At 43.4% G+C, this 25,620-nt stretch overlaps 1 protein-coding gene across 3 annotated transcripts; it reads right to left on the bottom strand.

Annotated features, from left to right (window-relative positions):
• Nucleotides 1-1,056: 1,056 nt before the first annotated feature.
• On the bottom strand, nucleotides 1,057-25,390 carry LOC102223971 (transcription factor HIVEP2-like). Of its 3 annotated transcripts, none has more exons than XM_023352493.1 (7): nucleotides 24,863-25,390; nucleotides 10,332-14,203; nucleotides 7,736-7,893; nucleotides 7,402-7,577; nucleotides 5,940-6,038; nucleotides 5,054-5,817; nucleotides 1,057-3,549 (listed from the first exon to the last, which is right to left on the bottom strand). In XM_023352493.1, exons 2-7 carry the CDS (start codon nucleotides 14,103-14,105, stop codon nucleotides 3,178-3,180), a joined length of 5,343 nt encoding a protein of 1,780 aa, XP_023208261.1. In that variant the 5' UTR covers nucleotides 14,106-14,203; nucleotides 24,863-25,390; the 3' UTR covers nucleotides 1,057-3,177. The 3 variants fall into 3 exon arrangements, with proteins under 3 accessions (XP_023208261.1, XP_023208262.1, XP_014324342.1); XM_023352494.1 differs by lacking the exon at nucleotides 24,863-25,390 and adding an exon at nucleotides 20,546-20,600; XM_014468856.2 differs by lacking the exon at nucleotides 24,863-25,390 and adding an exon at nucleotides 18,045-18,810.
• Between the last annotated feature and the right edge of the window lie 230 nt (nucleotides 25,391-25,620).

Raw genomic sequence — 25,620 nt, forward strand, 5'->3', positions numbered from 1 at the left:
ATCAGGGTAAAAATTGTTACGAATATAATTTTCTTACAAAGGAAAGTGTATGTTTTTTTTAAACAAGTTTTAGCAAAAGGTAAAACCAAATTTATCCAGAGAGAAGCCAACTTTGCTGAACCCAAATCAGCTTTTATCCTTCCTTAAACTTGTTGCCTGTTGTGTTAGATAAGAGAAGACGTGACAGAACACACACAGGCACTTTGTGTCATGATTATCAGATTTCTTTTCTTTAAACTCTGATTTTGACTTTGAATGAAATCATATTTTTGAATGTTTTGCATTCCACCTCTGAAATTCCTAACAGATTTTCTTTAAAATTCAAAATTATTCTTATCAGTATTGTAATTTTCTCAAGTTTGACTTTATATTTTACAATTTGACATTTTACTTCAAATTCTAAATCTTATATTTTCACTTTAAAGCTCATACTTCTGACTTTGAAACTCGTGCCTGTTTTATAATCATAAGTGGCGGTATTAAGCATTGTGTCATCTTATAACATAATTAAGTATATATGTTCACTTCAGCTGTTACAAAAATGCTGTATGTATCAAACATGACATAAAAGAAATTTGATTTTGCAATTTAAACAACTTTCCTGAAAGGACTCTCCATTTTCTAATCATAACTTGGTGTCTGATCATTTTAAACCTCTTCTCACAGACAAACCATGCGCCATATTTTCTCCGAAATGCTTCAGTAGAGCAGCAGGGACGACAATGCCGGTCCAATCGACTCCATGCCGACTGATATAAACCTTGAATGTGGTTGAATCTCAGTCGACAAGGTGACAACTATTTTTGGACGCGCTCATTTCTCGGTCCTGCCGCACTCTCTGACTGCAGTAGCGCATTTTCGCCAGAAGATGTCAGCACAAAGGGTTCGGCCTGATGCTCTCAGTCTTTCCCCACCCTGAAGGTAAAATCTGAGCGATTGCTCGTGAAAGCCTTCCTCCAGTGGAGTCTCGCTTAATCCACGTCGAAGCTATACGAGAGCAGAGGGATGGAGGCCGTTGAGAATAATCAGAAAGAAATGAGCCACAACACAGAGCCGTGATTGAAAGGTTGTCCTTTTAAAACAGTTTTGAATTTAATCTGAAAAAGTAGAGCACCAAACAATAAATTCCTCATAGCACAAAAGAGGCACTCCGTCCAAGACTAACCAGATTTTCGACGCGAATAGCTAAACAACAGATTGGCTACTGAGGCTCTCCCCTCAAAGAAAGAAAGAAAATAAAAAACCATCTCAGGTTAGAGGTACAAATGATTCATCCTCTATATGTTTTACAGGGAATTGCCATTGACATGAGAGGCACAATGCAGGTCGGTGAATATGAATGCACATCGAGAAAGCAACAGAATCTGAATACATATACGGTATGCCAAAGCAGACCTCACTTTCCCTTCACGTATTAAAGCATTTCCAGGCTCCACCACCACAAATAAAAGGACACACACACAAAAAAAGGAAAGCGCCATCCGTCTCCACGGAGGAGAACACACATTTAAAGCAGTGCACCTTTTAAATTTTCTATGTAAACATGAGTGAACGAAGGTTGCTTTTCAGCTTCAAAATGTTTGAATCCAGTCTCAAACCCGATGGCCGCGCTTCAAGAAACGCTAAATGCATTTCTTTAAAAAGATGAAACACTGTGCTATTTCTTTTTTTTTTTTTAATCTCCCTCATGAAACCTCTGCAGATGTTTTACCTCTGAAAGAGATAGAGATCCACATAAAAAGTTCTCGGAATACAACACTGCAAAAATAGTTTAAATCATAAAAATACACATATGTACATATACAAAGAAGTAGTAATGCTTTAGAATGAGTGGCTACTTGCGGACTTCAGTTGAAGCGCTAATAGTCAGGGCGTCGGTATTGTTACTTTAGTATTAACCTGCAGCAAATGGCGCGGACTTATCCGGGTGTGACATGAAAACGTGAAAGCGTCGACTGACCACCGCAGCCCCTTGGATTTGTGTGCAAAACGCTTCGCACGATGAGAGACGAGGGGGGAAAAAACGAGGAATGTTTCAACAACCACCAGGAAACGGGACATTTTTACTCTCTTCTTCCCTCCGCCTGACTCAACAGCAGCTTCATCATCGAACCAAAAACAAACAAACAAACAAACAAACAAAAAAAGGATGAAAGTGCATCTTTAAAACCCATTAAACCCTCATGATCATCTGCATAAGCGAAGAAAACAAGGTCAGTCAAAGCAACGTCATGAGATCAAAAGCAACGTCGGAGTGGCTCACTGCATAACTGCTGCATAAATACAGATATACCATATAAATAGTAGTCAAATGTTTACCAGTATCAATAAGTGCTTACGTTCTAATATATAAATACATCTTACAGTATTGATAATTACATAATTAATTCCTCTATGGTTGTGCAATAGCAAATCCCATGCATTTTTTTTTTTGTACCAAGATAAAAACCACGACATTAAGAAAAATGCAACATAAGTAACATTTGTTTAAGATTGTGTCACATAAATCCATCTGTCGAAAAAAGACACACACACCCACAAAGCCTTTGCCAGAAAGTGCAGCTTCTTCTCGGAGAGAGTCCGTAGACGTCGTCTTTTCTCAGTTCCGGAAACGAAGAAAAGCGGGAAAAAGAAAGAAAAGCGGGAAAAGAAAGAAAAGGCACATACCTCCTTGCTGCTTGCCCAGAAGCACCCAACTGCACGAGAAGCGTCTATTTAAAATTTGGTCAGACTGTTTCATAGTACACATACGTTTCCCCTTTTAAATAGTCTTTAGTTACAGCACTACTGCATCACACCTTGATATGATTAACAGAAACGACAGTCTATGTTCAAAGTACACACTGCAAGATACACTGCTTATATGCATCTAAGTAATAGTATATGTTAAGGACATTTGTAAAGGACCCATAAATGTAATTGTTGTGCAATTGTGCGCAAACTACGATCTCGGACAAAAAAAGGCATATTAGCATAATATCTTTCCATATTGCAACTGCACCCAGTAATGATTCTTCCCCCCTTTTTGCAAAACATCCCGCAGAGAATCTCTGTGGAGTTTGATCATGTGAGACCAGGGGAAATGTCATTAAATTGCCTCTAACAGGATAAAGACAAGGTGGTTAAAGGGATGAGGATGGTTGCAGGTGTAACAGGGGTGGGAATAAGTCGAAGGTTTTAATGAGGGTCTTCTATAGTAATCTTCAGCGAGGCAATGGCTTTCAAGCAGGTCTGGACGCTCTCTTCCTGTCTGCTCTCGGGACGTTTCTCCTGGCGGCCGTCGACGTCGTCTCCTCCCGTCTCGGGCCCATGCACGGATCCCTCCCCGCTGCCGCCGCAGCTCCGAGGGCTGGACGCCGGGGAGGAGGGGCCGACGGCGTCGGCGCTGGGCGAACCCTGGGAGTGCAACATCTGGAGCCCTCCGACAGGAACGACGGGGAGCAGAGAGCGTGCCTGCTGCTGGGAGTGAAGAGGGAGGTGGCTGAGGACGTTCTGGTGAGGAGAACTGGCAGCGCCGGGCGGCTGAGCGGGAGCCAAGCTCCTTTGATCCTGGAACGATATTATTGGCAAGAGTCAGCGGCAGTTCCATCGCAACCATGCGAACATATATTAGTTAGGAAACATGAAGGAATGTGAGTTATTTCGCTGAGGAAGAAAACTGTTTCAAATGAAGCTCTCATGATGGATTGTCAGGGCATCGTTTGGATCAGGACTGAAATGTTGCCACAACATCATGAAGGGCCATCGTAACAAAGTATTTAGAGAACATTCATGGGTTTTTTTTTATGCAAATACTTCAGGATCAATTCAAAATGAATTATATCGTAGCTTACAAGGCATTCACAATCCAAGGTTTTCACATTTTATCACACTAGAAAACATCAACGTTTCTTGTTGATATTTTTGCGGAATAGACCAACACAAAGTAGACAAATAAATCCAGCTGTGCTGTGAAGGCCTCAGAGGTTAGACAACATTAGTGAACAAACAGCATCATAAAGACCAAATAACACAGCAGACAGGTTGAGGGGAAATTTGTGGAGAAGCTTAAACCAGGGTTTAGATTAAACCATGTTCAAATGTTAGACTGTCTCGACATAAACTCAACTGAGAATCCTCACCACGATGCGAAAATTGACATTCATAGACACACTTCATTCAACATGCAATATGTCTGATCTTTAGCTATTTGCAAAGAATAGGAAGAAATGTATATATCTATCTACAAAACTGGTAGTCAGACCCTGAAAGACTCTCTCCCAGTCACCGCTGGAGACACTCACCAGCAGGCATTATACGGCAGATGGGGAACACCATGGAAAGGTCACCAGTCCATCACAGAGCAACAACCACGAACCAACACACAGACGGTAAAACGGTAAATGGCCTGTACTTGTGTAGCACTTTATCATGTTCAGAGGATCCCAAAGCACTTCACACACCATTCAAGTACACATTCACACGCTGATGGTGGCGAGTTGCCCATCTGCTGGCGAGTGTCTCCAGCAATCAGAGGGGTAGTCGTTCAGGGTCTGACTCTACCAGTTTTGCAGATAGAGATAGACCTAGCTCATCTGCAGATAGAGCTGGATGTAGCTTTCACATAGTTGTGGAAGTTACAGTAGCCACAGTTGCCCTGGGGCAGTTTCACAGAAGCAAGGCTGTCATATTGCCTGGTGGCCCTCTGCCTACCACCAGCAGGCAAAGCGGGTGAAGTATCTTGTCGAAGGACACAACAGCAGAGGCAGATGGTACAGGGATCAAACTGGCAGCCCACCAATTACGGGATAAACTCCTGCCACCGTTGCTACAACCTAGGAATCATGTTTTTATGGAGTAATCCAGAGAACCCATACATGAGAAACTCAGGACCCTCTTGTGGCAAGGCAGAAGTGCTGTTGCACTAGCATCTCATCCCAGGTGTCATTTCCCTTCCACCATAAATCTAACTACCTTGGTCTACAGTATAATCCCCCCAGAAAAGATGCATGAAAGTTTGTGGTTGTAATAAAATGTGAATGTAGGGGACGGTAACAGATAAACAAAGTATTACCATTTCAACAGCCTGTTGTTGCTGAGCCATCTCCATCTTTGCCTGGTGTCTGGTTTTATCACAGCCGCCTTTATGTTGGTGCGAACCTCTGCGTGGTGACACCGCCCTCAGCACAACCCTCTGCCTGCCCCTCACGGATGATTCTCGCTTCCCAGGTATGTCTGTCCCAGGAGACATTGGTCTCTCCAACGAGACTGGGCAGGGGTGTTGGATGGATTTGAAGATGGGTGACCCAGGCCTGAGTGGAGAGGAGTCCCACCTCGGTGAAGACCGCCCTCGTGGGGACAGCTCCCGCCTTGGGGACGGATACCGCAGCCGTGAGGGAGAAGGTTCCCTGATGGGCGATTCCCAGCCAGGAGACAGCAGATAAGAAGAGTACGGGTCGAAAAGGAGACTGGTCTGGTCCAGTGGCAGCATGCTCAGAGAGTCTTCATCCACAGACTTCTCCCTCGGTTCTGTTGGCAGGGTGAAACGGTTTTCCGTGCTCGAGCGTTTCCCAGAGGATTGCTGATGAACGTCCGCGCCGGGCAGAGCAGCTAGCGAGCAACCGTGGATGGCAGAGCTGACGGTAACGGACACCGAGGTCACTCCGCATGACTGAGGACTCGTACTTCTTGAAAGCAGCTTTGGGGTGGAGTCCCCCTCATACTCATCGTCCTCTTCATCATCTTCATCTATTTCATCGGCCTCCTCGTCCATTCCTTCGGAGTCCTCAGCATCTGAGAACTGATGCTTGGTGGTTGCTGCCACATCTGTTTTGGATTCTAGTTGGATATTGTCAAAATATTGTTAAAAGATGCATTTATTAGTTTAGCAGCATTTATTGCATCTCACCACGAAAAAAAAAGCAAAACAAATCCAGCAGTGTTACAACTTAGGATCTTACCATGTTCTTGTATGTCTGTGTCATCCATTGTCACTGAAACTCCCAGTTCAAGACATTTCTTCATGTGCGCCTTTGACTTCATATGTTTAGTCAGGTTTCCTGTTATACAAGGCAAACATTTGAGTTATGCTTTCTGAGAGAAAATGCTAACTGCAATACAGAGTGATGAAACGATTAAAATGTCTAATTCAAACTAAGAGAACCTTTTCTAATATTTAGTTGTGTTACAATGACAAACTTCAACATTTTTCCTGAGATCTTATAGTAGCACAGTAGGACAGAGCTTTCAAGAGTCTTATTGTGTGACGTTCATTTGTATTCAGCCCTCCGTTACTTTGTAGAGCCACCTGCTGCTGCAGTTACAGCTACAAATCCTCAGTCTACTAACGTTGCACATCAACGCCAACATTTGTAAAATATCTCAAGCTCAGTCAGACTGAATAGACGGCATCTCTGAGTGGAAACATTCAAGTTTTATATTGGATGTAGGTCTGAACTTTGAGTCATTCCAACATGAATTGATATAAACAATTGTCCTGATGGACAAAGTGAGTCTCTAACCAGCTTCCCTGTTCTGTCTGAGGTAAAGCTTCTCCACTGTATTCTGCAGACACTAGCATGTTCCACACCTGATGCTTTCAAGAAGATATGCATATCCACAGATATATTTTTTCTGCCACATGTTGCTTATCCATAACGGCAAAAAATTCAGATTTGATATCATCTGTCCTGAGCACCTTCTTCCACATTTTTACTATATCCTCGACGTGTTTTCTGGTGAACTGTGAGCAGGACTTTCCTATGGTTTTATTTCAATAATTGCTTTCATGTTGCCACTTCACAAAAGCCAGATATGTGGAGTGGTTGATGGAAACTATTCTCCCACCTGAGATATAATCTCCACAGTTAGTCCAGAGATACAATGTGGCAGCTTGTTCCTTTTCTATTAATGCTCTCCTGGACCGGCCTGTCCATTTAGGTGGACAAGCTGTCTTGGCAGGTTTGCAGTTGTGGATTGAACCAAGCTCTGTGAGATCATTCTATGGCCTCACTTTGCTTTAAATTTCTCTCCAGGTTTATGCCTGCGCTGTCTGATAGGATCCTCGGTCCTCATAATCCAGTTTAGTTACCAATTAGATTACTTCTAAAGCCATTTTGTTGGACTGGATATTATTTAGGGGACTGATTGCAAGTCCTAGTCACACTTTTCAGATTTTTATCCACATTGTTTTAAAATCATGTTGGTTTGTCACATAACTAAATGTATTCACCTGTTGATTTTCAACAATGCAGTCATATCTCTAGCAACAACACAAACTACAGAATGCTTGCCAGTGTTGCAAACTGTTTCATCTTGTGTAGTTATATTTAGCAAGTTTCTTTCATTTCAAATATAGAGGATTCTTCTCCGACTGCCGCTGTAGGTCTTACAATTCCCTCCTCCATAATTAGAAGAACCCACCTTTGGTTTTGAAGGCAAAGTTGCAAACCCTGCAGATGTAGGGTCGCACATCCGTATGGGTCCGGATGTGCTTCTTAAGCATGCTTGGCTTCTTACAGCGAATGCCACACTCCTCACAAATGTATTTCCCCCGACCTCGACCTCTGACGTACACGTAGTCTTCATTGGACTTGTACCTTAAAACGGACATGAAACGTAGCATTGTTTTTTTTTTAGTTTTGAAGGGGAAAGACAGTATAGGTTGCCGGTGCATGAAGTTCGTATACCTAAAAATAACTGTAGCACAAATGACATTGACAAGTGTTACAAGAACTTGACTTGTGTGCTGACTGACCCTCCTTCGAAGATCTTAATTCGTGTTGGCACTGCCTGGTTTGCGGAGGCCTCCCTCTCTTTCCACTCCTCCTTGGCTGTTTTGGCTCTGCAGCTGATGTCTTTCGCCTTCTTCCCGTAGGTGATGTCCACCTCTTTGGACTCCGGTTTCCTCTGCAGCTGAATCAGATGAACACACATCGCGTTAACACCCATTGAATGAGGCCAAAGAATCGACTGTAATCTGACGCGGCCGATATTAAGTGTCACACATAGTGTTACACGGCATGTTTTGCAAACATGTATTATGCTGTAGCTTGGGGAAAAAAACCCACTGCAGGCAACCTATGGCTTTCTGCCATCAAAGTTCTTTGAAGGGATTGTCAAGGATTTTTAAAGTGAGGTTCTGGTAAAATGAGTAAGCAGTCAATATCTTATATGCATTAGACCGCTCGCTTGAGGTCTTCGTTTAGCAAATAAAGAAAAAAGCTGTTATGGCAAAAGTTTGCGTCTGGCACAATTTCTCCGAATACAAACAGAGAATGAGTTCTCCAATTCTGAATTGTTTCCCAAATATGAATGTTGTTAGCGAGCATTCAAACTAGAGTGCAAAGATTACTTCCCACCTCTCTCAACCCTGGTTTTGTTGTACAAGTATACTGTATGCTCCCCTCCTGTGCCTTGCTCACAAAGCAGCCGGTGATAGCGGTGCACGCCTCGAGACGCCATCAAAGAGGTGTGTACAATATTAAGAAGGGCAACACGTCTTTAAATTATGTGACTTTTCCTACCATTTTGGTATGCAGGCAGAAGCAAGACTCCATGAATGGATTCAGTTAGCATAAACAGGTAAGCTGAAATTGTTTGTTCCTGTGTTGGGTGAACTAAGCGGCAGTTCAAGTTCAAAGTTCAAACCAAAGCCGACTTATATCATCTTTCAGGTACTCCTATCTCTACCACATCATATTCGTTTTTCCAAAAAATATATATATTTTACGAACGGTGATGCTTACGTTGGACAATTTACACTGAAACAGATGTTATCTAATGCAGGCTGCAGGCAGAGCAACAGCAATTATTCTTCTGTGTTCAACACAGAATGAAACATGTTGCGTTTTACAGTTTGAAAAAGCTAAGTCACTAGTTTACGTGTGTTTTCAAATTGTAAACATTTTTTACATTTTCAATTGGTGTGCTTTTGAAATGCACTGTGTCAAGTAATACAAGCTCTTTGAAAAACTTGCCACCCCCTGTCACTCTTGGTGGCACTGCACCAAGAACTAATGTAAGAAGCGACACAAAAATCTCTGAAGAAGACACTGAGCGCAGCTTCCTTCTTCACAAAATGTAGACAGAAATGGAGCGGCGTCAGATTTTTGCCATTGTAAAATTTCTCCCACTAGTGCTTGACTTGAATTTTTGTTTTGGTTGTATTTACCCAGAATGCCGTGTGCTACAGTCTTTTGCTTTTGGAGCAGTCTCTGGTCTGCTTGGCCTTCACACGTTCATTTGAATTGTACCAAAGTTCACGTCAACCGAACCAAGACTTTGGTTCGTGGGCGGACCAGAGGTCGCTTTTATGGTCTGCATCAGAGTTGGAATGTGCATTCACACCTCCCCAAATAAACCAAACTTCCTACACAAATGAGGCAGAGTTTGACTAACGTGGAATAAACAGGGCTGGTGTGAATGCACCCGAAGTTAATCAATTGAAAAAATCTATTCTTAATATTAGGTATGAGGATAATTACCCTCATCACCTCACGAGGGAAAATAACCGACTAATGCAAACTTCTATCTCAAAAACATCAGAGTAGTCTATGCAAATACTATTTTATGATGCTTGAAACAATTATGTTTGTATTCGACATCTAGGGCTAATTGCACGGGAAAGAGAGCGAGGAGGAGCATTGTACCAGCAATCATCTTCCGGTATTTTCAGTTGCAGTAACTACCAAATATAAGCAATAGAGTGTAAAAATCAATAAGACAGCTTTCAGTTAAACCACTATTATATGTCAGACAGAAAATACAAGTTGTATAAACCGCTATGATTATGATTTGACTTCTTAGCTTCAGCCTCCAGGTGTAAAAGGATCTGGACATATCCAGAGTGAAGTCCCTATAAGAGATATCTACCGCAGGTCAGATATTAACTGTTTTAAACATTTTCAATGAAAATAAACTCAACTACAGAGAAGATAGATGAGCACCTTGTTTTACAGCCTAGGAGTTAATATCTCATCATTTTACTAAATATAAATGTACGTCTTCCAAATATTAATGAAGAGCAAGAGATTCATCTGAACAAATCTCTCCAGTTATGAGAGAGATTTGTTTGGCATCATTATGCCAAATGATGCAAGCGTACATCATGAGTTTCTAGATAAAATTGTCCTTCAAACCTCATGCATTTCAAACTGTTATCTCTTGCAGAGATGAAAAGCTATCAGCACAGTCTGAGGTGCTAATTTATCTAATCATTATACAAACAGAAGAAATCAGCAAAACCAATTACATACTCTATAAAAAGCACATTTTCCCCCAGGTAACCCATAATTTAGTTTTTTTTCTCTCTCTCTCTTTCAGTCTTCAAACAGATGGGATCATTTACTCACCTGTTCCAAGGTCTGTCTCCAGAGGATGAGGGATGAAACTAGTTTCCCCGTGCCAGGCTGGCACATTGCAGCTACGGAGTATATAACCTTGTCTCCTCTCTGTCTGGACCGTAGCAGAGCCAGAGCAATGCTGGTGCTCACTTCCAGGGGGTTTGGATTGTGGGAGCTCACACACCATGTGGCGTACACGGAGGTGAGGGGGGCATCGCCCTGCGAGAGACTCGGCTTTGTGTAGTTGAGGTAACACCAGCTCACGCCTGTTGTCGTGCGAAGGCTCGGAAATTGAGATAAGAGTCTTGAATGCTCTGCGCCCGAGATCAGGGTGTCTTGACTGGCACCCAGATGTGCCACAACATCCATCTGCATGCGTTCCTTTGCTTTGCTGCCTGATACGACAGCGTAAGGGGGCGAGCTTGTTTCCAGGGAGCTACTCTCCATAGCGCTCTCAGACTCAGTGGGCTCAGTCACTGTTTGATGTGCAATAAATGAAGTCCTGCTTGCATCACCCGTAACATGTGTCGATGCGACCTGCATCTCTGACCTGCGCCCTGTCTCTTCACTCATATGGCATTTCCCCAACTCCACAGCACTCAGCTCCTCGACGATTTGCCCAAACATCCTCTCCTCCTTGACTCTTTTTTGCTGCTTCACCTCCATGAATAGGTCCAAGCTGCTGGCAGGGGAAAGCATCCGCTTGTTTGCTCCCCCACTCGAGGCATTAGTAGTTGATATAGTTCTGGAGGTCAGAGACAGAGGGATGCCTGTCTTTAGCTTAGCCGATGACAAATCCAGGGCCTCAACACTGAGGGTGTCGGCTGTGGGCTGCTTTGAGTAGACATTGTGAGAATCAAGATGTCCATGTAAGCGTGCAGTTTGACTCTGCAGTTGGCGGGTGGACGTTGTGGAGCTAATACTGTCATACTGATTGTCAAAGATCTGTGATAAAGACGTGTATGTGATACTGCCGAAGGACGGCACATGTGTCTGAATTCTAACAGGAACAACTAGGCTGGGATTGGGCAGCTGGGGAAATGTGTTCCCAACAGAAAATATTGGCAAAGTCTGTGGCAGGACAGTGCCTGCCACAAATGGAGGGGAGGTGCTGCCGAGGTACTTTGGAAACACCTGTGAAGGGACTTGTGTAACTTCAGTATCCATATTCAGCGACTCCTGTCGCACCAAGTTTCCCCTCCTTCTCTCCTTTACAACGCTGATGTCCACGTGTCTAACTTTGGAGGTTGGAGAGAGGCTGCCATAGTCAAATGATATGCTGCGAACCTCTGGGAACTCCTTGTGCAAGTTGCATGGCGCCTGCTCTGAGGAGGAGCGTCTCATTTCATGCTGCTGACGCTGGCTGAGCACAGAGAGGGAGTGCCCACACCCTGGCACAGATAAAAGCTCCAGAGATTTGCCAAATTCATCTTGCCTGGCTGGAGAGGCTGATTTTAAGCTCTCCTCTCTGTCAAAGGAAAATGTGGAGCTATAGGATAAGTTGCTGTCCTGGCTCGGGCTGCGCGACAGACTAGTGCAAGCGGACTCAAAGCTTGATTCACCAGAGGAGTGCTCAATTTCAGCCAGGCGAAGCCGTTTCTTCTTTGGAGGGAGCTTTTCTGGAGGGAATTGTGCTAAAGTTTCACTTCTTTGAGGCCACTGAAACTCCTCCACGTGCTTCTCTGGCTCCTTCACTGGCACTTCCGAAGCTTTTTCTGGACTGTCAGGCTCCACTGTGACCCTGATTTCTGGGACTTGTATATTTGTCTGTCGCACGAGTTTGGGCCCCAGCTGAACTGATTGGCTTAATCTGTTGTCATGCTCCATTTCAAACGATTCAATGGCCTCCACTGTTTGTAATGATGACATAGTTTCCAGTCGTTGACTGTAATATTTGAATGGCTCTGACAGGTCAGTTTGAGGCCTGTTTATTGAGTTTGTGTGTTGGATAACTGAAATTACATTCCCCAGGTTTTTTCGGCCTGATATGTCAGGGTTCATTAATATGTCCATGTCACACCTGTCCAAATGTCCCCTACCTAAAGCCATTATTCCCATTGCAGCTTGTTTTATATCGTAGTCTTTGCTTGAATCAAACATTTCCTCACACTGCTTATGATGGCTCTCATATTGCCCTAGCAAGTCCTCTTCCTCCCTCTTCTCTTTGCGGCGCTTTCGAGTCGCCAGTTCCATTGCATGCTTCTGCTGAGTTGTACCAAGTCCCAAAGTGGTGTAGCTTTCCATGTCCAACACAGACGGAGAAGCCTCACAAATTTTTCCATGACTGTCAGCTTCGGTGTGACCATCGTGCCCAGGTAGCTCAATGGCACCTTGACGTTTTAGTCTCCTCATGCCCCCTGTGCTTGCCCTTTCATCAAACGAGTGGCTGCCTCGAAGGGCTTGTGGCATAGTCAGACTCACGGCTGAGGATGTTGGCATTGAGTTGCTTCGGATCAGAGGCCCCATGTCACAGCTGGCGTCTAACTGCGACTCTTTTAGCTCCTCCTTTAGAAACAGTTTGGTGTTTATTTTGATTGACTCAACTGCATCTTTTTCTTGAGTGAAAACACGGGACACACCTTTCTCAGAGCCTTTCTCAGAAAGTTCCCCAGACTCATAAGACGATGTCTGCTTAGGGCTTGGCCGATAACACTTCCCAAACATGATTTCTTGGTAGGACTTTGCGTTAGTGTTCGGAGGACCAGTCTGGTGCTCCGAACTCTCAGAGCGTGAGAAGTAGCCTGAGTCCGTGCTGCCCTTGCTGGATTGACTTGGAAGGGACAGATTTTGCTCCGAGTCGCCACTTCTCTTTTCTGACAGCCGAAGCGCGAGCCTCTGCTTGATAGTGGAAGATTGGATTGCACGGCTGGCCTCGGCTGTGACAGGAGAGGCATTGATTTCTTGGGATTGGGAGGAACCATCCTGACCTGACATTGACGTGGCTCCCTTTTTCTGAGCAATGAGATTTAGCACTTTTACAGCAGTGTTATCTGATCCCTCCATTGGAGAGTCCAGCAGCAGCAGTGGGTCATTAAGAGTGTCCTCGTCCGTGTCCGTGCTTTGCTCAGCATCAGAGAATAACTCTCCTTCCCCTTCAACAGACCCCTGCTCCATATTGGCATTGTAAGGCCCAAGCTCTGATAATGGCACCGTTCCAGCTTTGACTGAGTGAGCATGGGACTTTCTGTGTTTGTACAGGTTACTCTTGGTTTTGAAGGAGAACCCGCAGGGAATACATGGGTAGGGCCGTTCGCCGGTGTGTGAGCGAATATGTTTCTTAAGAACGCTGGGTTTGGCACATGCCCTGCCACAGTAGTCGCAGACATACTTTCCTGGTTTTTGTGGTTTCTGCTCCACCTTAGCCGTCACTTCTGACAGCTGGTCCATCCCTGAATGGGAACACTGTTGCTGAACTTCGGCTGAAGCGGGCGACTTCCTTTGACTCCCAGGTCCTGGCGACTGTGCTGAAGCTTTTTGTCTCCCAACAGAGAAGGGCTTTGTGGACTGTAGCGGATATGAAGACACATCATAGTCTGGATGGCTTGTGGACTGAGCTTGTGAGAACTGATCTTCAAATTTCGGAGATTTCCCTGAGTCAGACATTTCACTAAAACCACACGTGCCTCTGCTCTGAACTTCTTCGAAGTCTTGATGCCACCCTTTGCTTTCCGATTTGACAGAAGGTCTCAGGACAGCTTCTGATGTGCCTTTTTTCCGTCCAATCTTTTTTTCCTGACCCTCGGCGGCGCCCTTCACCCCTGCAGTTGCGTCGAGTGACTCCATGAATCCAATGAGTTCACTTGTGATCAATTTTCAAGGACGGTGTGTGTTGTGTGACCTTAGTGATATTAACTTATATGTGAGAGGCAGGGAGGAGTCACCTGAAAGAACAAAGAAAGCAAACAGGATTAAAAACCCAAACCACAACAAATCACAATTCAAGCATGTAGCAAATAAAGCTGATAAAATGTTGGAAATAGAAAAAGAGATCAAGTCTTTTCAATAAACAGAGAGTTATTTAAGGATGTCAAAAGTTTCCTACATAAAACTGGAGTGTTAAGTGTAAAGCAACCTCAGAGTGTGGAGGAATGGAAAAAATTTCTTTCTTTCCAAAAGCTCCTTGTGTAAGTCCTGGAAGACAGCCCAAATGTCCTAAAACCATAAATAATGGATATCAGCTATGTGTTAAGAACCATAAACGTAGAAGCATAACTAAATTAACATTTATGTTCGGAGAATGTGTGTGTGTGTGTTTCTGAGTGAGCCCATTTAAAAATTAACGTCTTTATCTCAAAGCATGAAAACATCATGCAATACATGAGTGCTGGATAAAAAGTACAATATATGAATTTATTTTATACTGAGATACATTCTTTCAATTGTCACATTTATTTTAGGATAGACAATATTCACAACAGGCTGCAAAGCTTTTCACTGACTTGTTTCCAAAATCATTTTCTTATTCACTGAAGTGAATAAGAAAATGATTTGACATCTTAAAATAAAGCTGGAATATAGCTGGAATATAGCTGGAATATAGCTGGAATATAGCTGGAATATAGTTGGAATATAGCTGGAATATAGTTGGAATATAGCTGGAATATAGCTGGAATATAGTTGGAATATAGCTGGAATATAGTTGGAATATAGTTGGAAGCAGCTGGTCTTTTTTGAGGGTTTAGTGCTGATTATCTAATATTTTTCATTAATCTCATTGAGAGGCTTTGTTGTAAGTTACTTTACTTGCATAGGATTTTTCTAACGGGACTCGTTCTCCAGCCAATGAGGTGAGGAGCTGAAGTTACACTTTCATCATAGCACTTATCCTATATATAATTTGTGTTTTGTATTTTATTTAGCTTGTTGACTTTTTGCACTAATATGTTGAAGATCTCAAGAAACAATGCACAGTGCCTCCTGTACTAGTGGGCCTAGATACATTTAGCATGGCAGTTCTACTTTAGCGAAACACAATTTTGATAGAAGAAAATTTCTGTAAATCTTATGTCTAATTGTTCGGCAAGGCCAAAAGCACAAGGCTTAGCAGTGGGAAAAATGTCCATGTGATGTGATGAATGAGAAACGTTTGCCAATACATTCCAGCAAAGACGATATCAATGAAGGATTTAGTTTAGTCATTTAAGTCTGCTGCCAGTCTACTAAAAGTTTAAGCCACAAAAGGTAGCCGAAAAGGCTGGCTCCTCACAAAGTGCTGATTCAAGCATTTTAATGGAAAGTTAAGTGAGAAAAAAAAGAGTTTGGTTAAAAAAAGGTCAAGGTGATACAGGAAATTTTTTTAAAAAAGCCTGGAGAGGACAATGAAGTAAATCCCATTCACAAAGTGTGAACAGTAGCTTTAAATCGGTGCTTCAAGAGACACCGCGCACTACAACAGTAGCTTTCCTGGTACTAAGATATTTCTGAACCAGAGACAACATCAGAAATATCTTACATGGTCTAGTGAGAAAAAAGAACTGGTTAGTCTCCAAAGTCCTCTCTTTAAATGGAAATGAAGTTTGCATTTTATTTGGAAATCAAGGTCCCACAGTCTGCAGGAAGAGTGGAGAGGCACATAATCCACTTTGCCTGAAGTCCAGAGAGAAGTTTCCACAGTCAAGTGACGATTTGGGGAGCCACACAATTTGCTGCTATTGTCCCACTGTGTTTTTTCAAGTCTAGAGTCAGTGCAGTCATCTATCTGGAAAGTTTGGAGTACACTTTGTGTTTTCATCCGCTGAAAAACTTTATGAAGCTCGGAATCCGAAGATGCTGATTTCATTGTCCATAAGGACTTGGTAACTGCCCACACTTCCCCAAGTACCTACTTTAATGATGCTATCATTGCGCTGGATTAGCTAGGACAGTAGCTTGACCTAAACACTGAGAGAATCCATAGATTATTGTCAAGAGCAAGAGAAACGTCAACGTGAGTTGAAGACCTCTCATAAACCAACCCAGGCTTTTTATCCCACTCCACATTGATGCAGGAATTTATGCAAGATGAGCCCCAGCCAAGTATTGGGTACATGGACATACTTTTCAATAGGCCAACAATTATGCATTTCAAAAGATCTTGAGTAAAATAAAAATTTTCCAAGGAACTTAATTGAATTTGCAAGCCATCATCATCATCACAAAAAAACCTGTGTATAAATATATGTTTCAGTTTTTAATTTAAATGCCTGTACTATAATATCTTTTTGATGCTCTAAATTGAGATACACGTGCAAAGGTATTTCTGTTTCCTATCACTGGACTGAAATCCATGCACCTGTCTGAGCCGACAGAGTCATCACCTACACGCCGGGGTGCACAGGACCACATGCTGAACTGCATGCAAACACGCCTGACTCCCGACTCCGTGGTTTAACCGAGCCGCCTCCTCCGCCACGTCTTCGCCTCACGCCGAGAGGACGGGTATCTGAGGACGCGTCATTTCCATCTTCTCGGTATCAAACGCAGTGTCCTCCCTAATGAGGTTATGTAAGATTATCTGGTTCAAACCCTCTGAGTTCCCCTTAATTAGGACATCCTCCGACTCTCTCGCTCTCTTGCTCTGGCTCTCCTCTTTCTCTTTGTTAGCTCAACGCGCACTGCTCAAGCACGAGCCAGAGGATGGGAATCCAAGGTGACTCTCGAGATGCCCCGAGACGCTTGAAAGTGGTCGTGAGGAGGACCTTGCTACCTGACAAAGATTTTTTTTTTGTTTGTTTTAAAAAGCATCTACTTTGTGGTTCGGTAGCTCCTGCTTTCAAATAAACTGCCGGCTTCTGCAGACTACAGTGAAGAGCAGGAAAAGATGGAGCCGGAGGCTTAACAGAATGGTCTGTGATTCAGTAGGGAGGTTTACAGATAAGGTAAACTAAAGGGTGTAGTGGAGGGTGGGGGGGGGACAACACTCAGAGGCCTGGTAGGGAGCTCCCTTTCAAGGTGACCTCATTGGTTTGTTTCCATCCTCTGTGAGCCAGGAGATGAGGGAAGGGAAATATGGGTGCAGAGTGACAACAAGATAAGACCCTCACAAACAATGCATACCTTTGAAAGCAAGGATGAGGGGGGCCGACACATCCAAACTCTCACTGAGAAAGTCTGACTTTTTTTGTCCCCCCCCCTCTTTCAAAATTCCTCACAGTCCGGACAACGAGCGCGCACCTATCCTGAAATATGTGACACAGCAGCAATGACGTGGAACGACAGGAGGCAGGTGGGTGGCCGTAGGTGTGTTTCAGGATGAACGTGGGCCGATGGCGGTACAGTATGTTCACATGGATGGAGATGTGATCTCTACGGATCCTTTGGGGGGGGTTTAAGAAGGTGGGGGCACATCTCCCGACTTCCTTCCACGCAAGGGAGACAGAACAACGAGCGACCAAACGCTGGCTCGCGGAGAGCATCGTTATGCCGCCGCATTACATCATTAGAGGCTAAGTTGCCCATTAAAGGGAACGGGCGTGAGGACCCACGCTGACAACCAATCCATAAATATCATAAGGAGATGAAAACAAGCTGGACGGTAATAAAAAAAAAAGACCTCTGCGGTGTAACCCGCGGCAGCAAAGCATGAAGAATGAATCAACAGCTCTCTCTCTCTTCCCCTTTACAATGACAATGACATAAAGCACACAGTGTTGTGGTGGTGGTGGTTGGTAAGGGGCCGGGGGGGAAAGACTTGGCTCCTACAGCAGCTGACATTCACAGATCAAATATAATCCTTATACAAACCTGACATTTGAACAGTCCCCCGTCCCATGTCGACAGTCATATGTGACATTCCTCATGCTGCCCGGTCCGTCCCCCTGTCCTGCTCATGTCCGGGTGGGAATAACAACAAAAGAAATTAGCGAGGAATAGTCCCATCAGCTGGGAAGCCGCTGGCCGACTGGGTGTACATTAGAAGATCTATTGATGCGAGCAAGTCACCAGAGAAAATACCCAACCGTGACGTGCGGACCTAGGCACAAAAATAGCAAAGGGGCCCTGGGAGGGATTGCACAACAGCCCACGTTTAAGGACGTTTTCCTCCCTCCGCTGCCCTCCCCTCTCCTCTGTCTCTCCATCTCTCTTTCTCTGTGCATTAGAAAAGCAGAGCTGCAGCTGCCTCATTCCACACACAAAGCGAGGAGCTGGCTGTCATGATCCGAAGAGCCAAACATCAACTTCCTCTACTCAACAGAGATGCACCGATTTCCCTCCGATAAGCTCTGATCGATTATTGGCGGCTGAAACGGCAGTTTGTCAATTGCATCAAAACTGAAAACCCACCCGGCTTTTTCCATCCTTTTAATGCATTTAAACCAAAAGAGAGTTATGGTTCAATTCGAAATCTACACTTGAAACTTAATGTTCGCATACACTGGATAACCCACTCTCACATCAAGACATCAGACTAAACCGTTCCAGTTTTAGGCAAGAGGGAAACGTTTTTATCAACATTGTTCCAATTCATAAGCTCACGTACATTTCAGTAGTTTTTTGGTACAATTGCGTTTCAAACTATTTGGAACAAACTCAAGGTTTCCCCCAAAAAACTTGCTAAGTCCGGTGGTTGGGTGCGAGTCATTCATCCAGCGGCCCGTCGTGTTTTTGAGTTAAATGCTTAAAGCTGAGAGGAAATCTGAAAATATCACTTGATAATCATGTTCTCTTGGAAGATTGGAAGATTAATATCTGAACACCAACTATAAAGTCTTTTCAAAAAATGCAAACATTTAAAAAACAAATATTTACATAAGCAATGCTAAGCCTGGTGGGGGCACAAGTAAGGTCTGGTGGCCCGCCAGGCTTATAATACACTGGGGGAAAACCTGAAACTTCTAGGAAACTGCAAACCAGCCGAATAGCAGTGAGTTGATTTAAATCGAGGCTAAAAATCCACCTGTCTTTAGAGTTGCTTATGATTCAGAATAACTGGAACATTATTTGATATGTATGTTTGATGCCTATTTGCTTGATGACTTCGATGTTGGCAAACTGTAATGTTCATTCATAATTAGTTACTGTATTATGTTTTTATCCTCTAAAGCACTTTGAGCTGCATATACAAATAAACCCGACTTAAAACTGTTTGATTTGACTCAAGCATTTTGTTCATCAGGTTCTTTCTTCGAGACGCCTCCTGTTTCGGGAAGTGCACCAGTCGCCTCCTGCAGCAAAACACTTGCCATGGAGCTGACACCCCACTGTTCAAACTTGCGAGGTGATTGTGTTCATTTTACTTTCGGAGATATGGGTTCTTCCTTGCTGAGCGGTATTTCAGCTCAGGACGTATTTTCACTGTGTATACACAGTGGCACTCCCCTGCCAGTTTACAAGACGCTTTTTTTTCTGGGGTTGATTTATTTGTCATTTTTCCCTGATGTCACTGAAGGAAGCAGCACGTTTGAGGCGTTGCCTTGAAATACATCCTCAGGTGTGTCTTCTTTTAACTCAGACTAGATCGTCAGAAGCTTACGGTGCCATGACATCGTCATCTGGGCTTTCTCAAAATGAATAGTAGGCATGGTAATCTTTATACATGAAAAATTCTGAATGTGAATAACGTGCTAAAAGAATATCTCTCATTATTCTGGAAATTAGCAGACAGAAATTATTTTGACCTAAAATTGAATAGATTAAGACTCACCTAATGTCTGATGGGAAGAAAGAAAATAGGAGCATGTCTTTTGTTTCTCAGTATATGTGTAAATATCTGACTACAGCTCTGTGTTGTGATGCATGAATCAGGGTAGGCTTGTAATTTCTTTAAATAAGCATATACTAAGCAAAATCGGGGGGAAAGAAATGATGGTCGGCAGATCAGATTTCATTTTTAAAAAATTACATTGGTAAAGAAAAGCCTGGTCGATCTCTTCTACTCCTTCAGATTATTGTCTTATCCTGAAGTTTCTTGCATTCTGGTCGTTCAGGTACACACGCATTCACACACTCCTGTCATCCCGTCTCCCCCTGGGACACATCAGCTCACGCCGGGGAGACGGGAGAAAGGCAGAAGTGCCTCTGAAAAGCTCTAATCACATGCCTCTGAATGTACACTTCCTACACCGTGAGTCTATTCAGGCGCTGAATGAAAAGGCAGCGCGCGGCTGGATGTCAGGCTGCCGCAGGAACCGAGGCTCGCTCGGCGCGCTCCGACACCCACGGCCTGCTCAGAGCCAGTTCCTCCCGTCACGACAGGATTCGCTTTGTGAATGGAGAGAGTCGTGATGAGGGCGTCATTAACTCACCGGGACAATGCTGTCGATTATGTGCAGCTGCGAAGCCCGATCCGATGAATATGATCTGTGGGTTCAATGTGACACAGGCTATGCATTAATGAAGACTTCCTCCAGGCGCGACCTGCACATTACATTATATAAGCCTGAGTTAGGAGTGGGTTGCCACATGTTCCCAATGTACAAATGATACTGATTAATTCTGGTTTTGTCAAAATTGAAATAAAAGAAAAAGTCCAGTTAAACCCCTATTAGCTAGCTAACTGTTAGTAATAGTTAAACCCCTATTACTAATAGTTACTATTAGTTAGTGACTAAATAACTATCTAAACTAGTTAGTTAGTTAGTTAGTTAGTTAGTTAGTTAGTTAGTTAGTTAGTTAGTTAGTTAGTTAGTTAGTTAGTTAGTTAGTTAGTTAGTTTAGTCACTGAAAAGATTGTGCTGCTTCCTGATTAGGTAATTTGGTGATCCACAAATAAGACAAAGAAGTACAAACCACATCTGAAATATATAAATAAATATAAATTCAATATTTTTCACATGATTGAAGTATTTCCTCTTCAGTTTGCAAAACAGATCATCATTAAAACTACCTGACCGGCTTTTACTTTAAAATGCTGTTCACATAAAGGAATATAAGTCCTTAAAACGCTGTTTGATCTCTTAACTTTCCATTTTTTTCACGTCATAAACACAAAATTACAACCTACTTTGTTGAAGCGATTTACCAATAGAAGCTGGTGCATCAATGTGAACTGGGGAAAAAATTGTTTTCAAAACTCATTGCAGATAAAAAAAATAAATAAATCCAGCATGGATTTGTTGTATTCAGCCCATTACTGAAATCATTCACTTAATTGGAGAGTAATGTCCAACTGAGTGTCGGACAGTGACTGTTTGTTAACCTCACCTGTTCACGACAGTGCTGCTCCATGATGCCGTTTACCATCAGCATCACGGAGCATCGGACTGAAAGGGAGTTCATACGACCGGCTCAGCGGACGCGCGGTTTCACTAGGTGTTTGCGGCCGCTAGTCTGGAGGAGCTGAGCTCAGCTGGAGACTGAAACTCCAAGGCGGAGCTTTGAGCAAATGGGCGGAGCTTTGTATGAGCAAGAGTTTAGGCACCGCCGAATGAACACATTTCTCAAACTACGCGTAGAAGAATTAAAGCAAAACTCCAGGTATGTTTTCGATGAGAGGAATAACATCATAGCACAACATAAACTTTAAAAAAGTCTAATTTGCATAATGGGAATAAGACTTCCCCTGCTCTCTTTAGCTTGTTAGAAAGCGCCACATGTTTCCATTTGGGGCTAAATCAAGGTTTGGCATTCAACGACAAATTATATTCAGCTGCTTAGAGGACCCTCCTTAGTTTCTCGCTCATCTATTAGTAGGTGAGAACAACTGGCCACCTCTGTGGATCACTATCTCAGACCCCCCCCCCCCCCTTTTTTTTTAACACAACAGAACAACAGCCCCAGGTTTCCATATGTGTGTAATGACTTAGCTGAACATAATCTCACAGGTTCCACTCAGACTGCAAGCTTTTATCTGCCGTTTCCTCCACCATACAGCATTGCTGCACACAGCAGTACAAAAGAGAAAAGCGAATCCGTAAACTTGGGTATCGACAGTCACACCGCACAGTGTGGAGTTGCGGTGAGCTATTATTAGCTAAAACAAGCCAAACGATGAGACGGAAGCTGATGAACTGCACTGCAGCTCAGATCCATTATGCCGTATTCAGTGTCTACAGGAGCGGCACTAAAATGGCTGATACTCAAACGTGCAGTGAAGGTCAAGTCGCTCGTCTCTATAAATATAATGGTCTGTCCCCCAGGATGTTCCACACACACACCCACACGCACACACCGCTTGCCGTTTTTCCACTATCTGCTGCTCTGCTCAGCGCCGACTGGCTCAGATCTGCCAGAGATCTGCATGTGATCGAATGCCACCTGACTACGAGCGGGCCTGACATGATCATAGTGCTAAAATGGATGGGAGGAGGAGGAGGAGGAGGAGGAGGAGGAGGAGGAGGAGGAGGAGGAGGAGGAGGAGGAGGAGGAGGAGGAGGAGGAGGAGGAGGAGGAGGAGGAGGAATAGATGGAGGGAATCTTTATGAATGGAAGGAATGAGGTTTTCCTCCCCGGCTCGCTGGTAGTAGGTGGACATATGCCGCCGGAGAGAGATAACAAGGAGAACCATGACACCTAAAAACCAGCTCTTGTTTATTTTTTTGTTGTTGTTTTTTTTGTCCCTGTTAATTCAGAAATCATCATCATCATCATCATCATCATCATCATCATCATCATCATCATCATCATCATCATCATCATCATCGTTATCGGCCGCCTTGTTACCCCCTCCTCCCCCCACCCGCTGTCCTCGAAGGAGCGCGTACGCTCTCCGTGCACGCAGTCGTTAACAGCTGTACCTGAAAATAATCTCGCACGATTGTGTGTTTCCATGACAACCGCGCCAACATCTGAAACAGTTTCCCCTCGTTCCTGTCTACATGTATAATTACTGCCACAGACTGCAGCACAAAGACAGGAGAGACGAGCGGCCACAAAAAGAAAAAGGACTTTGGCTGTGTAATAACGCGTAATTACAGCTCTGATAGACGTCCCATTTGTGCCACTCAGAGAGTCACCTCTGGCATAAAATCAAAGGAGGGTAAAAAAATAATAAGAATAAAAAAGGGACAAAATTAAGCAGGGCTTTAAACGCTGTCGTGACTGAGATGCTGGAAATTTGCTCGCCTGTTCTACTGAGTGTTAATCATATTGAGATATATGGAGGAATCGATGCTTAATAAACTCATTTGAATATTATTGATCTGATTTCATTTCAGTCTGGCTTCAAGGAAAAACGTTCATCAGTTTGTGACGAGTCTGGAAAAAGAAACATGCCAATCCCTTCAAGCAGAAAAAAACCAGCCTTTTCAACAACAACAACAAAAAAAGCGTTTTATTTAAATATATATTTCAAATGTCTTACTCCTGAAGCTCTTTCACACATTTTTTTTTGTACGTTATTCAGTTACTCTGGGGGAGCTGCTGAGATACACAGCTCAGATGGAAGAATCTGTAAACAGGATACAAACTAATTGTGCACCTTTATGGAAAAAAGCTAGTTTGGTCAGATGAGACCAGAAAATTACACTTTTTGGCTCATATCCCCAAAAAACAAAAACTTAGTGGTGGCAGTGTCATGCTGGTCAGAAAGAATAGAAAGGTGGGGAAAAGCATTGGGGGGGAGGGATCAAAGCTTGTCCATGTCCTGGAATGGCTAATTAAAAGCCCAGAACTAAATCTGACTGTGACATTAATATCCATACTTATTTGGCTGAAGATAATAGTCAAAACCTGTAAGCTAGAAATATACAACACTGGTAGGGACATACAGCAAATAGCTTTTCAGCTCTAACTGCAACAAATGGCAGTCCTACAAAGTAAGAATCTCAAAATAAAAGCACACCACACTTTTCAGATTATTATCTGGCCAAAATGCTGAAAATAGCCGGCCACTTCACGCTTATGTGCTACTTTGTTGTGTTGGTCCATCGGATAAAATCCCAATAAAACAAGTAAGAAACACAACAGGAGTTCTTTCCTACTTGTTTGCTTTTTGTTGCGCTAAAATGAACGTAACCGAGTTTCTAAAAGTAAAACACAGATGTTAATTTGACATCAGTCTTTTGGAATCAGTTTTTATTATTCCCTGCGCATAGGGCTCTTTCAGTGATTACTTCAACTAAGGCTTAATGTGACTTTATTAAGCTAACCAACCCTGAGTTGCTCAATGATATAACATCGCATTTAATCCTCCAACAATTTAATGTCAGAGTTTTTATATAAAACATCCTAGAATCAAACATCCTGAGCTCACATGCCTTTTTTTTTTTTTTTTTTTTTTTTACCCTCCCTGCATGCAGACCAGCTCTGACATCCTGCAGCAGCTCTCTCGGCACAGCATCCTGACAGCTCGCTTGTTTGTTTTGGGGATCAGCAGCAGTCATGTGCTGGGGGAAAGCCTGGGGAGGAGGAGGGGGTCTCTGCATGGACGTGAGAACCCCTTGCAAACCCCCCATCTGCGCGTCATGGAACATTTGCAGAACAGGGACCTCCCACCTTAAAGGCGTGCAACAGAGAGCAGACACAACAGTACGTCGGATCTGCCCTCCGCCGGGCGCTGGCATCTCGGGTGACGAGCCCGGAGCCGCCGTGGCCTTAGCGGAGCAACAAGAAAGCAGCGGACGGCTTTCCGCGAAATGCGGCCCCGCTGAGAGAGAGGAAGCTGCCGGGCCGAGCAGACTTACCGCACGGAGACATGGATACAGGGGCCGTTCACAGGGGCGACGGGGCGACTGGTGCTTCGGCTGGGTCATCTGCGGGCAGCCGAAGGCGCAGAGCTCCGTTTGGAGCCATCGGAGCTGGCTGCTGTCAAAACGTCCTGCTGCTGTTGAACGAGTGGCCAGTAGGGGGCGACAAAGGAGGCGATAACATTCATAGCATCGCGGGCACTTGGAGGAATACGGAGGGCCATTACTGCCACGACGACGAAAAACAAAACAAAACTGGGACACATGGTCGTAATTATTACATGCAGTCATAATTATGACATTCGAAGTCAAAATAATGAATTATAAAGTAACTTTTACAAGATTTTAAATTAAATATTGAGATGTACTGATCTAATTGTGGCATTCAAAATAATAATTGTGACTTTTTTGACTATTTTTTCCTTTGACTTTTAGACTCACGATTTCAATTCAATTCAAACATTATTAAAGACAGTGTCCTGGATTCCTGGTCCATAGTAGAGATTAAAAAAATAGAAAAAAAAGGAAAGAAGAGAGAGAAAAATATTATTGGTAACAATAAAATATTTTTCAAATCATGTTTGACTTTAAAGTTCTAGTTACAAAGACAGAGTAATATTTTGTAATTTTAAAGTCAAAATAACAGACTCATAATACAAGCGAAATAATAAGTACGACTGAATCTTAATTTTGAGATCTAAAATCACATTGACTTTAACAGTCAAAAGTTATGAGATAATGTTATTTAATTATAC

Source organism: Xiphophorus maculatus, chromosome 19 (assembly GCF_002775205.1).
Source record: "Xiphophorus maculatus strain JP 163 A chromosome 19, X_maculatus-5.0-male, whole genome shotgun sequence".
NCBI lineage: Eukaryota > Metazoa > Chordata > Actinopteri > Cyprinodontiformes > Poeciliidae > Xiphophorus > Xiphophorus maculatus.

Bases quoted from the DNA above. Each gene is read 5' to 3' on its own strand.
- LOC102223971 (XM_023352493.1), bottom strand. From the start codon at position 14,105: ATGGAGTCACTCGACGCAACTGCAGGGGTGAAGGGCGCCGCCGAGGGT. The intron at 7,894-10,331 runs GTGAGTAAATGA...CATCTGATTCAG, and splicing joins GGAGACAGACCTTGGAACAG to CTGCAGAGGAAACCGGAGTC. The intron at 6,039-7,401 runs GTGGGTTCTTCT...CTTGTATAACAG, and splicing joins CTTTGCCTTCAAAACCAAAG to GAAACCTGACTAAACATATG.